This window comes from Brachyhypopomus gauderio, chromosome 17 (assembly GCF_052324685.1).
Source record: "Brachyhypopomus gauderio isolate BG-103 chromosome 17, BGAUD_0.2, whole genome shotgun sequence".
NCBI classification, from domain to species: Eukaryota; Metazoa; Chordata; class Actinopteri; order Gymnotiformes; family Hypopomidae; genus Brachyhypopomus; species Brachyhypopomus gauderio.
Window position 1 is genome coordinate 7,679,093 of NC_135227.1, and position 13,828 is coordinate 7,692,920.

Below are 13,828 nucleotides of genomic sequence, written 5' to 3' on the forward strand. Positions count from 1 at the left end.
TTGGTTTGTCATTGATTAAAACAGATGAAATAGATTTTTTTCTGGGGTATCACATTACATCCACCATTCTTGGCTGTAATTCTATGATTGTTATTTTTATTTTTAAACTCTATACCAAGCCAGCCATGTGTGAACACCTGCAGTTCCCCTTCTCGCCTTCAGAGGTCCTCCCACAAATTCTAGGCCATGGTTTCTCCACAGCTGATTATCCATCCTGCCAATATATACTCTTCCTGGATCATCTTCACTTTGTGAAGTATTGCCATTCCTCAGTGTTACCGAGCTTTATTTTCTAGCCTGTTTTCCTGTGTATTGATTTCTGCTGTGATTCTCTGACCTTGCCCTTTGCCTTGCCCTTTCTGTACCTTTGCTGTTTTTTGGATCTCTGGATTTTTTGCCCCTTTTTGCCTGACTCTTTCAACTCTGCCTTTGCTCTGGCCCTGTTTATTAAACCTGCACATGTCTCGTAATTCTGACTCGTTACACCATGAGACTGGATGCAAAAAAACAAGCTGCAAGCTCTGGCTCAGTTTATGATTATGTCTCAGATTATCAGATATCAGATATCTCAAATTAAATTCTCAATGGTATATATCTCATGGAAATAACCATATGGTCTTTCAGACGGTATCACAGATCGATACAGAGCCAGAAGAGTCAGAAATTGTGAGCCATACCAATTAGTGTGACTTCAAAAAACTCTATGAATCAGGAGTCCAACTGTTATTAATATCGGTTGGGACATTCCAAATGGTTCAGATACAGTGTTGTGTGTAAGTCACAGATGGTCTGGTGATTGATGGTCAGTATTGTGAGGGTAATGGGTTAGATTCCCAGGCCTGAGGCCATGACTGAAGTGCCCTTGTGCAAAGCACCAAACCTCAACTGCTCCCTGGGTGCTGGGCTAGGGCTGCCCACCACTCTGGGCATGTGTGCACCACAACCCCCCTGTGAGTTCTCACTGCACAGATGGGAAAATGCTAATCACAATCACAATTGACAAATGGCAACTTAATCTTAAGTGCGTGTTTCACATGCCAATTGCCTTTTTATGTGCAGTTAGCAAAAATTGAAAACTTTGTGGTTTTACTCACAGAACAACAGATTATTTTTTCTGCATTGGAAAATGACCAAAGTCCAGATTCCTTCTATTCAGTATGGCAGTTTGGTTAAGACCATTTGTCCCAATGACACCTCATGCAGTATCATACAGTATTAAGCTGTGCTCTAATTGTGTATAATAATTGTGCCACTCCACGACATACCCGGAGCCATGGAGAGAGGAGTGGAGTGAACCTGCTGGTATCACAGACGTGTCTCTGGGCTGGGATTATGAGGACACTGCTGGCTTGACCAGTTGCCACTGGCTTGGACCTACCACTGCCGAGATCCACCACATCTGTCCCTCGGGCAGCCTGGGATGAGCAGCGCCCTCAAGAGGTGTGGAGGGGAGTGGTATTGTAACGGTACAGCACATAACTCCCCCTCGTTGCTGCCTTGTTTCAGCTGTATCTTGTTTACCTTTCATCAACGTGTATATTTAAACCTTCGTGTCTTGCCGTCAGTTGATGGTCTTTGTATCTCTCGTCACATTTAATTAATGTTCTATGTTTGCACCTCTCTCTCGGCTTCTCCTCGCAATGTGAAATGTATTAATTAATTAGCCAGGAAAGTTATTACATTCCAGTAATAATCCATTTAATAACAACACACATTCAATGCTTTTTCAATACATAATTCAAATAATTGGGCACTCCATTTATTTTTAACTTACAAAAGCAATAAAGAGGAATAAACAGAAGATATACCAGTTCAGAATTTTTGTGCTACTACTGACAAACATGTAAGCATTCCAATTTTTACTGCATATAAGAAACTTCAGGTCTTCTGACAAAGGAGCTTTATATTATATATTGTATATTTATATTATATTTTATATTTCATGTAAAGTAACATGCACCAGCCATCCACATCTAGATGAGGGGAAAAAACAGCATTACGTAGATTTTAAAATGTAAATTGTTCCAAAAGTTTAGTGTATCTATATTCAGAAGATCAAAATGATGAATGTTACCTTCTCAAACTGGTTATTTATTTTTAATTGCTGATCTCTTTGATGAGGTCTCACTTTTGTAGTGTGCAGATTGCTGAAATCATGCAATAAATTAATTTAAATTATTCAGGTAAATTGCCTTAAATGTAGTCTACCTTATAAAAATAAAAAGGTTAATTGAATCTATTGTCTGGTTTACCTGTTGTTTAAAATGATTGAGCAGTGCATCTCGAACCTTTGGAGAAAATAAGAGTAATTTGCATGTGTCACTTATGACAACTGACCATTTGTGGCAACCTGTTTTGTTCAGATCTCAAGATAGAAATGCCAACAATGATTACTTATTGAAAAAAGGAGAACTGTGTTTATGTATAAACCTCCAAACACATTTGTATATTTAAATTGTATATGTAAACAATAACTCACCCTTTTCTCCCCAAGACATCCCGAGAGCAATATAAAGAAGCCCTGCATGCAAATGAGGTTAGAGATTGCTCTTATGTGTTTGTTTACAGCTACACAATTCTCAAAATGAGAACTTTTATCAAGAAAACAATATATAATTAAAATGTCATACCTGAAATGAATTGAAGATGATAAAACTATAATTCACAATCTGAGCAAGAGGTGAGGTTGTTAGGTCGACTATTATCACAAATAGCCCAAGGACCCATGTAATTCCAAGGGTAGGGGTTAGGAAGACAACAGTTTTAACAATACTTCTTGCAACTTCCTTTTCATCGTGAGTTTTTCCCTCTGATACAGTCGGTTTTAGGATCCTGCTAATAACCACAACCATGGTGAACATATTCACAATCACAATTATACCAACAGGAATAATAAAGGAATAGATTGACCCCTGTAATATATTTTTATGTATTAACCAGCATGTTTGGGTATCGTAGTATAAGCCAGGAGCACCATTGTTATGAGATATGATGGTGATTGTTACTATAATTAAAGGACACACATAGCCAAGAGAAAAAGACAATCCCAAATACACTTTCTTTCTCAAGTTAACAAAAACAAATATTAATTGGTGCAAGAGCCCCATACTCAGACATAATGTCCAGAAAAACATAGCCAACAAGCAGAAATGCTGTATCACTGTAAGAACTAAACACCAGTTTTCACGGGATTGAAATTTAGAAGATGCAGTTAGAAAACAGCAGTTTGCTATCAACAAGGAAAACATAATATTGACTAATACAGTGTGTCTGAAGTGGGAAATGCTTGACTTTACTACAGTATTCCATACCACACACTCGATTACTAAACACAGAGCAAGCGAACTGATAGAGAAGCCTAAACCAGCATTGGTTAATTCATCCTCATACAGTAGATGTATAGGGGCTTTGGACATTAGAATTGTAAATGCACTGTTATGGATGCAATGACAGACATTCGGAAAATCTGCACCACCCCATCTACACCCATCATCAGACCACTGTGATGTACTCTCGTTCAAATACACACAGTACATTTTGTAATTTGGTAGTCTCTGTACTGCGAATGACATTGTGACTTGTGTAGTTTCATTATTCAGAGAAATGACTGACAAAATAATATTATTTGTATTGACATTTACATTATTAAAAGCAAAAGGTAAACTGTAGTTTAGATTCTTGAACCCTGTTTGTATCACTGTGTTGGATGCTTCCGTGATGCTGGCGTTGAATTCTGTATTACATGGTTTATTTGAATAAGTTTGGTTACATATTACTATTTGCACATTTTCTTGCTGTACATTAACAATTGCTGATGAATTCATTTTTGATCGTTTTATGACTCCTTCAAAAGAGCTCAAAAAATTAACAGCCAAACTGTAATCACTCTGATTGTACTTCCAGTATTGTAGTAGACTGTCATTCAGAAGATTGCTGGAACTTTTCACAACATCCTAGAAGGAACAAAAGATAATGACAATATTTTTTATTGTGATTACAATATGATTTACAAGAGTCTGTAATTGTATTATATTACTAAAACATCATTGATTAAGTTTGCAAAGAACAGCAATTTCTTACAGGGAAGACAGTGGTGCTCCATGTAGAGTTCTGGGAGGTAGAAGCATTGGTCATGGTTCCCATAACCTCCACAGATGCATTAATATTTGCATGTGTATTGAAGATGGAATTTTCAGTTGATTGCCTCAAACGACTGAAAATCAGATCTGCGTTTGATTCAACAATTCCTTGTCCTCTCTGGAGATTCTGTCAGTTATTGTTAAGAGGAAGAAATGTTTCAGGGTTATGGGGAACAGGAGGTTCTCTGTTACACTTTGTAAGACAAGTTTTGTTTCATGTGCTTCAGTCTGGCTATCCACCATTTGTGCATGTAAGTGTACCAATAACAATAAGAAGAGTATCTTTACTCTTGGTAGGTATTGCTCCTCAGAACATGCAACTGAATGTTTGACCAGACTAACTTTTGAAAGCTTGAGAAACCATGGTCAAAATGGGTTTTTTATTATTAGTTAATGGTTACCTATAAATTAAAAAAACATTTAAAAAGATTGATACCTTAGCATCATTTAGAAGATCGTGTAGGTCTGTGTTCACACACTGACTGATTTCAGGGTACCATGAACCTTGGGCCGAACAGGCTCTGGTTTCTACTCCAACTCTAGCACCCTCACATAATTGTGTGACAGTATATGAAGCTTTTACATCTGGCCAACTGTTTTCTCCTTTGCAAATAAGTGAATCATCTGAAAATCAATAATATTGTAAACTTATGTGATGCCATTGACACGTTGAGAGGCGCCAGCAGGACGTCAAGGCGAGAGCAGGATTATGCTTTTATTAGCCAAAACATGAACAACACGGAACATGCACATAAGCAACGAGATGAGAGTCAACAAGAACTGACAACAGAGCTGGCCCAAGGCATACTCGGATTACGCAGCCACAAGGGGGTGCCCAAGAACACCAAGCTATCATGATGAGCCTTTAAATCTCTGATGAGTAGCCTACACAAACATAAACGAGACATGGGTGCAACACAATGTTAACAAGACAAGCGACAGGTGCTACAAATAACTGACACTCACAAACACAGATGGATAGACGTATAGACGCACATCGATAATCCTGTGTTTCTGGCCAAAGCAAATCTAGTTAAACATTAGTGTAAACATAGTAAAGTTAATGCTACCTTTTTAAAAATGAGCTTTCACCTCTTACAAAACATGCATGTAGATAAATGTTTGTATTAATTATGTTATATTAGTGTTGACATTCCATTAAAAACTTACCATAAATGATGGGAATTGTTATACTGTTGTTCTGTGTCTGATTTAGTCTGTTAAGGAAATTGCATTCCACATCGATTGTTTGAGACTTTTGATCACAAAAGATTTGTGCTGTGGCTTGATATGAGATTTGACCATTCGGTATAGGAGTTCCTGTAGGGGAATAAAACATACTAAATATAAATGCAGTAGTGCTCATTATACACTACAAGAAATACATTGCTAATATATTAAACATTTATTCTGAAGTGTTATCTGAACTCTTGACATTTGACCAACAAGGTATGTCTGCACAATGTACTTATCGTTCATTCACAAAGCTTACCGTTTGGTGTGTCTGGGGTGGCTGATGTCCAATGAACAGTATATTCTTCTGTCTGGTTAAAAATAATGCACTTAACTAATACAGACACCGGTGATACACCCCCTCTACAACTCGGGCAAGGAGGCCAGCTGGTGATGGTGATTTGTGGAAGAAGTGCTACATCCAAAAAGATATTGGCTGTATGTGTGATGAAGGTAGAATTTTTTGACTTGTACCGACAAGTAAACGTTCCTGTATTCAAAGGAACAGAGTGCTGAATTAGCTAATGTGATAATTAAGATTAATTGACCTGTCAATGAGCAATGACAAATTTATACATTAAATTTTAATGTATAATCTTGCTGTGACTTCACAGTAATCAATCCAACCACCAGAAACAGACCTTTCCATACTTCTGAAACTTTGCTAATGGAGACCATTGAGTGTACATATCCTTGAATAATTGTAGCTTCAGTCCCATTGGTGATTACTGCTGTGTTCCAGTTTTGTTGAAAGGTCCAACTACCAATTCCTAATGGTTCTGGTGGATGACAAGTTATGGTAACAGAACTGCCATATGGAACTGTTACATTGGACTGGTCGGTGTTGATATTTACAAGTCCTATAGAAAAAAACACAATGAGGTGTGGCAGTTCTCACACTTTGTTGAAAATTCTGCATGAACCCTTAGGTTAAACTTTGCAATTATCATTATCACATTAATAAACAGTTTAAATTCCACCACCCTAAATTTCTGAGAAAAATATTCACAGTGTCCTAAAGGTTTATTGTACCAGTAAAAATGGTGAAAATACAAATTAAAGTTCAAAGTTACCTGTTGTTTCAATGATAAAGGTGCCTTTGAGAGTTGTTGCTGCATCTGCAACTACCTTTTCAAGAGCAGTCACACTAACTGAACTCATTATCTTCATCTCAAAATCGACAATGACACTACCCTGTCTTCAAAAAAAGATTTACAAATAAAGCTTTTATTTCCATAACATTGAAGGCTGTACAAAAGACATGGTAGTATCTATGTGGTCAAGGATCAGTTATTTTTTAATGTTATTTTTAATGAAGAAAAAACATATAGGCAAATTTCAAGGACTGGATGTTATCAGGATTACCTGAATCCAGTGATGCTCAATGAGTCAAACCATTCCAGAGAACTGAAACAAGATTCCAGCTAAAAGAAATAAAATATTATAGTTTGTCATAGTGTATGAAATATAAACCACTTTGTTCTTTGTTTGAAAATTCAATGATGAAAGGCTCGATGTAAAAAGGTGAATCTAACAGATTTTCTGAATGTAACTCAGGGATTTAAGAAGTGTTATTGTTTCTGTGAAATCATGAAGAGATGAAAGAATAGATGATGGTTATACATGTGTTTGTTCCCTGGATGAAATGCATTTGTGAGCTTTGGGTTAACATTTAAATCTTGTAACATTTCCCCTCAAAGACTCAGCTGAGTGAGGAAGTGCAGTAGAGATGTGAGGTTTAATCAATGAACAAAATAAAGAATTTACAATATTACAATATTACAATAGTAAAATTGGGAAAAGATTCTATGTCAGACACTCTAAGTCATATAACAATTTGTCTGTAGCACAATACACACCTGTTGAGTGTAATTTTTTTTAAGGGTTTCATATTCTTTACTTTTCTTGTCATAATACCATTTAGAAAATGACTCATTTAGAGTCATTGATCCTTTGATAGAAACTGGAGAAAGACAGATGAAGACAGTTTTTTATCATTTTTATAAATGTAACTACCTACAAGCATGAATGGTATTTAGGATACACAAATGAAAAGCAAACCCTTTCTCTAGTTGCTGAGTTTATTACCTCTTTTGGCAGAGAGACACATAGCAGTAGGGTTGTGAGCATTAAAAGTGCAGTGTGGTTGATGGCAGCATGATGAGTAGTTCTGGCACACAGCATCACTCCAGCTGTTATACTCTGTGCAGTTACAAGTACCAGTGTCTACATCACAGTCTACAGTTGGAGGGACAAATACATCACAGCATGTTAGCACGATGAAGCAGTGGACTGCAGCGATTATTATGACTTTACGATTATGATCAGAATTAATCAGGTATCTGGAAAATGTCAATGTCTGTCAATGTGTTTGTAATTTAATAAAAGAAACAATGTACATATATTGTATGTGATCAGACATTTTTAACTTGATTCAAAAGGATGCTGTACTTTTCGTTTCTTTATTTTGTGATCTTTTTGATCCTGGTCATGTAATTACCTGTTGTAACATTGATGGTTTTTAATACTGAGTCATTGACAGGCAGGTTTGGAATCGTTGAAAGCAGGTAAGTGAAATTGTCATATGCACTACTCTCTATTTGAAGTTCAACATAGTACACTTTTGTTGAATTCTCTAGAAGACAACACAACAACATGAAAGCATTCCTTCAAAGCATTCCTTCCTTCATTGTATATTTTAATGTTCTTTTGTGCTATATAATAGTAATGGTTAGAAAAAGTAGTTACCTGAAGAAGAAGCCTAAAAATAAAAACAAATGTCACATAGTAGGAACATTAGGATCAGCTCATGAAAATCAGCAATGACATCCACATATGAAAAATATTGATCAGATATTAAAATCAGTGGATAATAAATACATGTTATGTGGTATTATATGTAGCCCTTCAGTTTGGATTCAGATATTCACTATGGACCTGAGTACACCAAATGTATAACGCTGGCCCAGCTACACAAACTACTGCTGTTATACCACTGTTAGCAAAAAAGGTGAGTGGATGTTCACACAAAAAGTGAAAATATTCCAAACATAATGAAAGCTTAAGGTAAAAAAAAACAGTAATACTCTATAATAATTCAATATGACTGGCTCCTCACTATGTGAAAACATTCCTAGGTTTCTGGTGGTTATCCTTCCTATGATCATTCCTTATTTATTTTGGTTTATTTTTTTATTTGAACATTTTTCCAATCAAAGTAATCTTGATTCTTTGATTATCATCTTCAACACTGAGCAAGCTTTCATGAGATAATCAAACTCTAACTCTCAAAGAGATCATTCTGGAAAGAAAGATAAACCAACCTTGAAAAGCAATCCCAGTACGAGGAGGGTCAACTCTATACAGAATTTCATTTTTAGGTTTCAGTGTCTGAGACAGAGATGAGCACAGTCATTGATGAGAGAATACATGCCCAGCACGAATAGCATAATGAAATTTTACATATCATCTTTAATCAGCATTCTATATGCACTGCAACCACATGCTAATGGATTGAGGGAACCTTCTGAGACCCAGTTTTTATAAGTGCAATATTGTTTACCTAATGAATTATATTTACTTCCTTTGCCAATCTTTTATTCAGAAGCTTTTTGGTGACTTCGGTATTTTATCGAATGAAATATTTATTTTTAAAGTGAAATACACAACCTTGTTATCTATTATAACTTTAGTCTGCATCTTGAACAGGTTAAAGACACTTCCAGGCAGAATTATCAAATGGCTTGAATAGGTTCTAAGACTTCAAACTGTTTCTAATTTATATTAAATACTGCAATGCTAAGTAAATACATATGTTTCTGAATATTTTATTTTATGCATGGTGAGACCAAGCCAGGAAAGTTAAATCAGAGTATTCTTTTGGAAACCAAAACACAGAAAAATTATTTTTAATTTATAGGTTAACTAAGTATCCCTTATCAGCTTGTTGGCTTACTGTAAAGTACAAACAGCTTCTCCACACTAACCCATGGTAAGGATTCTAAAGTCCTTTCTGAAGTGCAGGAGGGTTTTTTACTCACAGAATGTAAATGTTTTTGCATGATTTTGTATCACTAAGCTGGTTTCAAAATCAAGCACAAAACCAGAATCCCAATACCAAATATTTTCCAAATCTCTTTTTAAAGGTACTGCCATGCTCATACTTTTTACTTTAAAGCAATGTTTGCAAATGCTTAATAATATGTTGGTTCCATCAGCGTAATGCTGTATTGACCAGAACAGGAAATCTAAAAATGCTGAATAAATTTTAAATATGGCCTTACCGTTATTTAAAGAATCGTTTTCTTCTTAAAAAAGAATCCAGAACTACATTGGCTTTCACAAGAACCCCCCTCCTCACAATGGTAAAAACCTACACCACTGGATCCAAGTATCAAATCTTCAATATAAAATTCCTCAGTTTCTAGCATTACTTCATGAACCCAGAAGTAATGAACCCAGCCTCTATGATTTTATGTCTGCTGACTGACTATTCATCTCTTATTACATTTAACAGTATTCTCAGTGTGGTAGGCTAGCTGCACTCTGCTCTGGAAGGCAAATACAGTTATTACTTCCCCAAACATGCTCTACACAGAATACAGAGGAGGTTTATTGCCAATAAACCTATTTGCATTACACATAACAACAAGGTCCTGTAATCATGTAACAGTAAAGTCATGTTCCCTGAATTTGACTTCCAAAAATGTCCTCCATAGCCTTCAGCAAATCATCTGATTATTAGTTTGCATTGCAAACAAACTTTACCCTTCTAGAAATGTGTTCTACTATATCAACACACATTTATATATAGACAGTTCACTCTAACCGAAATACTCCAATCATGTATCCCAAAATGTAACGAGCTATATTCTTTCATCCATACATCACATCACATAAGTTGCTAAGCTCTGCAGTGTTAATGTATCTGTATGTCATAAACTCAAATGGACAATAAGTGGTTCATATACTTAAATGAAAGGCACCAAAACGATATTTAATTTTGAAGGTTATTGCAACATTTAGGCTCCAAACACTAAAACGAAAAAAAAGAAATAAAACAATTGATCTCTAGAACAATCCCATCCCCTTATCCATACCGACTGATGCGCTCTCTCTCTCTCTCTCTCTCACACACACACACAAACACACACACACAAAGTGGAAGAGATAAAGCAAAGTGTCTGACATTCTAAGTTAGATAAACTAAGACATTTGTAAATCCATTTAGAGAAATTGGAGTTAAAAAACCGAATTAAAATGTAGAACCTATGGAGACATAAGGGAGACCAAGTTGCAATAAACCTTTGTCAAGACCCTCCTTCACTATATATTGCTTTTTCAAGAGGTATCATAACATCCTTCACCCAGCACTTTAAAGATGGGGTTTGGAGACTTCAAGTGCCACAGAATAAATGCCAGGGTCAGAAGAGATGCTTTTACTGCTTGAAACACAACAAAAACTGATGCTCCAATGTAGCTTCACACACATAACACAGAGATAGTCGTTTCTTACTTCGGTTTTCTAATGCGCAGTCTAAAGCTAAAGCTCCTACAGACCTTCTGAACATTGTGGAGTTATACTTCACTGAACCAAAGGAATCTGCCCATGTTTTTCTTTTCACTGTACATTATAAGTTTGACTTGTCAATCCACCACATCAAGTACAGTTTTCAGAATCTGTTCTTTAATCTTTCATATTTAATAAAGATATGAACTTCTGTATCTACAGGTTGGTGGCTGCATTTGCAAGTCACATTATTTATATCTACTTCCTGATTTTTATTGCTTGATGCTCTCGCAACAGTCCTTTACAGTTTGTTTACTGGTATTTGTTTAGCTTATGTCACCATATCTGAGTTTTTGGTTTTTTTATACTTGGCTTCCCCTAAGCCAGATTAATAACTGGAAGGATACAACAGAATACAGTTGTGATCAAATTTATTCAACCCCCAATGCTGCGAAGGGTTTTATGGAATTCAGTGCACATTTGTAATCGTGTTCATAATGAAATCTTACAAGGACTTGTTAAAGAACTAAATGCAACTAAGATAGCATCAATTTTTTTTGTCATAAAGTATTAAATGGCCTTTTTGTGATTTCTTCATTGACACAATTATTCAGCCCCTTTACGACTACCACTCCTAAGAACAGAGGTTCATTCCAGTGTTTTCCATCAGGTATTGAAAACATCTGTGGATGTCAACGAGCAGCAATCAAGCACCAATTAGGCAGATTTAAAAGGACTGTGATACTCAGCTCCTTCTAGACATCTACTGGTGTGTTTCCAAGCATGGTGAAGGCAAGAGAATGGTCCCAGAAGACAAGAGAAGAGGTTATTGCTCTTCACAAGAATGGCAATGGATATAAAAAGATTGCGAAGTTGTTAAATATTCCAAGAGACACTATCGGAAGTATCATTCGCAAGTTCAAGTTAAAGGGCACAGTGGAAACGTTACCTGGTCGTGGCAGAAAGAAGATCCTGACCGCGACTGCTGTGCGCTACCTGAAGCGTAATGTGGAGAAAAATCCCCGCGTGACTGCTAAGGAACTGAAAAAAGACCTGTCAGATGTGGGCACTGAAGTTTCAGCTCAGACAATAAGGCGCGCACTGCATAACGAAGACCTCCATGCCAGAACGCCCAGACGCACCCCCTTGCTGACTCCAAAGAACAAGAAAAGTCGACTGCAGTATGCCAAAAGTCATGTGGACAAGCCACAAAGGTTTTGGAACAGTGTACTGTGGTCAGATGAAACTAAATTAGAACTGTTTGGGACAATGGACCAGCGCTATGTTTGGAGAAGGAAGAACCAGGCTTATGAACAAAAGAACACCTTGCCTACTGTGAAGCATGGCGGGGGGTCAATTATGCTTTGGGGCTGTTTTGCTTCTAATGGTACAGGAAAGCTTCAACGTGTGCAGGGTACCATGAATTCCCTTCAGTACCAGGAGATCTTGGAGGAAAATGTGATGGAGTCAGTCACAAACCTGCGGCTTGGGAGACGTTGGACCTTCCAACAGGACAATGATCCGAAGCACACTTCCAAGTCCACTAGAGCATGGTTGAACATGAAAGGCTGGAACATTCTAGAGTGGCCATCGCAATCACCAGACTTAAATCCAATTGAGAACCTCTGGTGGGACCTAAAGAAGGCAGTTGCAGTGCGCAAGCCTAAGAATGTGACTGAACTGGAGGCTTTTGCCCATGAAGAATGGGCTAAGATACCCATAGGTCGCTGCAAGACACTTGTGTCAAGCTATGCTTCACGCTTGAAAGCTGTCATAACTGGAAAAGGATGTTGTACTAAGTACTAAAAAATAATGTCACTAGGGGGTTGAATAAAACTGATAATGATGTGAGCACAGTAAAGACATTTGTGGTTATTCCATCATAAATATTATGTTATGTTTGTCTAATTTATAAGTGCCTCTGATATAATTGTAAATAAGATGACTGAAATGATCAAAATCAATGTCAAACTGGCCAAAACACTTTATTTCAGTGGGGGTTGAATAAATTTGATCACAACTGTATATCACACTGTAAAAAACATTGGCAGTCATCATTTTACCAAGGAAACTGTCTACAATCATGCCTCCTTTCACCAAAACTTTGCCCAGAACCATGACCAGAATCTATATAATCTATTATTATCTATAATAATTATGTGAACACAATGAGACCAGTAGCTATATACATATGGCATATGTGTATATCATAATGACTTATAATCAAGTAACTGTCTAGCATTTATTCTTAAGATTCAAAATTTCAACCTGTGTTGGTTTTAAATTCATTTTTTATTTATTTAGCGGTTTGGTAACACAGCAACAGTGTTTTGAAAAGATTTTAACTGATTCATTTAATTTCTTTGGCACGAAAAAAACAGCAGACGTAATCCGACAAGATATATTGAGGAACACAGTAGAAAATGTTTCATTTGGTCTTCTAGACCGAGGTATGGGATTCTTAGATTCATCAGCTTCCATTTCAAAGTCACAGACAGGATGTCTGCTCTGTACAAACTGCACAATTATTGACATCACCATTTGTCAGTAAGAGACACGTTTGATTAATCAACTACACCTGCTTTTGCTGCATTGGGCCCAGTTTCTTACTTACTCATAAGTCTCCAATTAGAACTGTAAGAACATGGTTAGCTCACAAAGAATACCAACGGTCCCTTACATATTGCTTAAGTTTGCAACCTGTAAAATGTTTCCCATTAATCTGTGTTGTTGGTGCTTATTGGGAAATTCCAGAAGACACAGCATAACAACGATGGATCACGTTCCAGAGCGCTATGCAATCAAATACCAGAGCAAAATTTCGACTGCATTCCTCAGATGATGTAACATATTTACTTTTTTCCCCACATCATTTAGTTTGTCCATCAAACGTTCCTAAACATGAGCAAGGGCTTCTGACTCACCTGTGTAGTTTTTTTTTGCCCAC

At 36.6% G+C, this 13,828-nt stretch overlaps 1 protein-coding gene across 2 annotated transcripts; it reads right to left on the reverse strand.

Annotated features, from left to right (window-relative positions):
* Positions 1-1,707: 1,707 nt before the first annotated feature.
* Positions 1,708-9,929, reverse strand: adgrf3a (adhesion G protein-coupled receptor F3a). 2 transcript variants are annotated; one of them, XM_076979040.1, is made up of 18 exons: positions 9,656-9,929; positions 8,696-8,762; positions 8,121-8,133; positions 7,873-8,007; positions 7,461-7,610; positions 7,232-7,335; positions 6,738-6,796; positions 6,446-6,570; positions 6,014-6,232; positions 5,632-5,862; positions 5,310-5,459; positions 4,576-4,763; positions 4,081-4,266; positions 2,631-3,953; positions 2,480-2,521; positions 2,253-2,288; positions 2,075-2,147; positions 1,708-1,973 (listed from the first exon to the last, which is right to left on the reverse strand). In XM_076979040.1, the coding sequence occupies exons 2-17, from the start codon at positions 8,744-8,746 to the stop codon at positions 2,088-2,090; spliced, it is 3,072 nt and encodes a 1,023-aa protein (XP_076835155.1). In that variant the 5' UTR covers positions 8,747-8,762; positions 9,656-9,929; the 3' UTR covers positions 1,708-1,973; positions 2,075-2,087. The 2 variants fall into 2 exon arrangements, with proteins under 2 accessions (XP_076835155.1, XP_076835156.1); XM_076979041.1 differs by lacking the exons at positions 7,232-7,335; positions 7,461-7,610; positions 7,873-8,007; ... (1 more) ...; positions 8,696-8,762; positions 9,656-9,929 and having other exon boundaries at positions 6,446-6,566.
* Between the last annotated feature and the right edge of the window lie 3,899 nt (positions 9,930-13,828).

Excerpts from the sequence above, each read along its gene's own strand:
- adgrf3a (XM_076979040.1), bottom strand. The coding sequence starts at position 8,746 with ATGAAATTCTGTATAGAGTTGACCCTCCTCGTACTGGGATTGCTTTTC. Across the intron at positions 6,797-7,231 it reads AAAAAAATTACACTCAACAG|CTGGAATCTTGTTTCAGTTC; the intron begins GTGTGTATTGTG and ends TATTTCTTTTAG. Across the intron at positions 4,267-4,575 it reads ATCTTCTAAATGATGCTAAG|AATCTCCAGAGAGGACAAGG; the intron begins GTATCAATCTTT and ends AATAACTGACAG.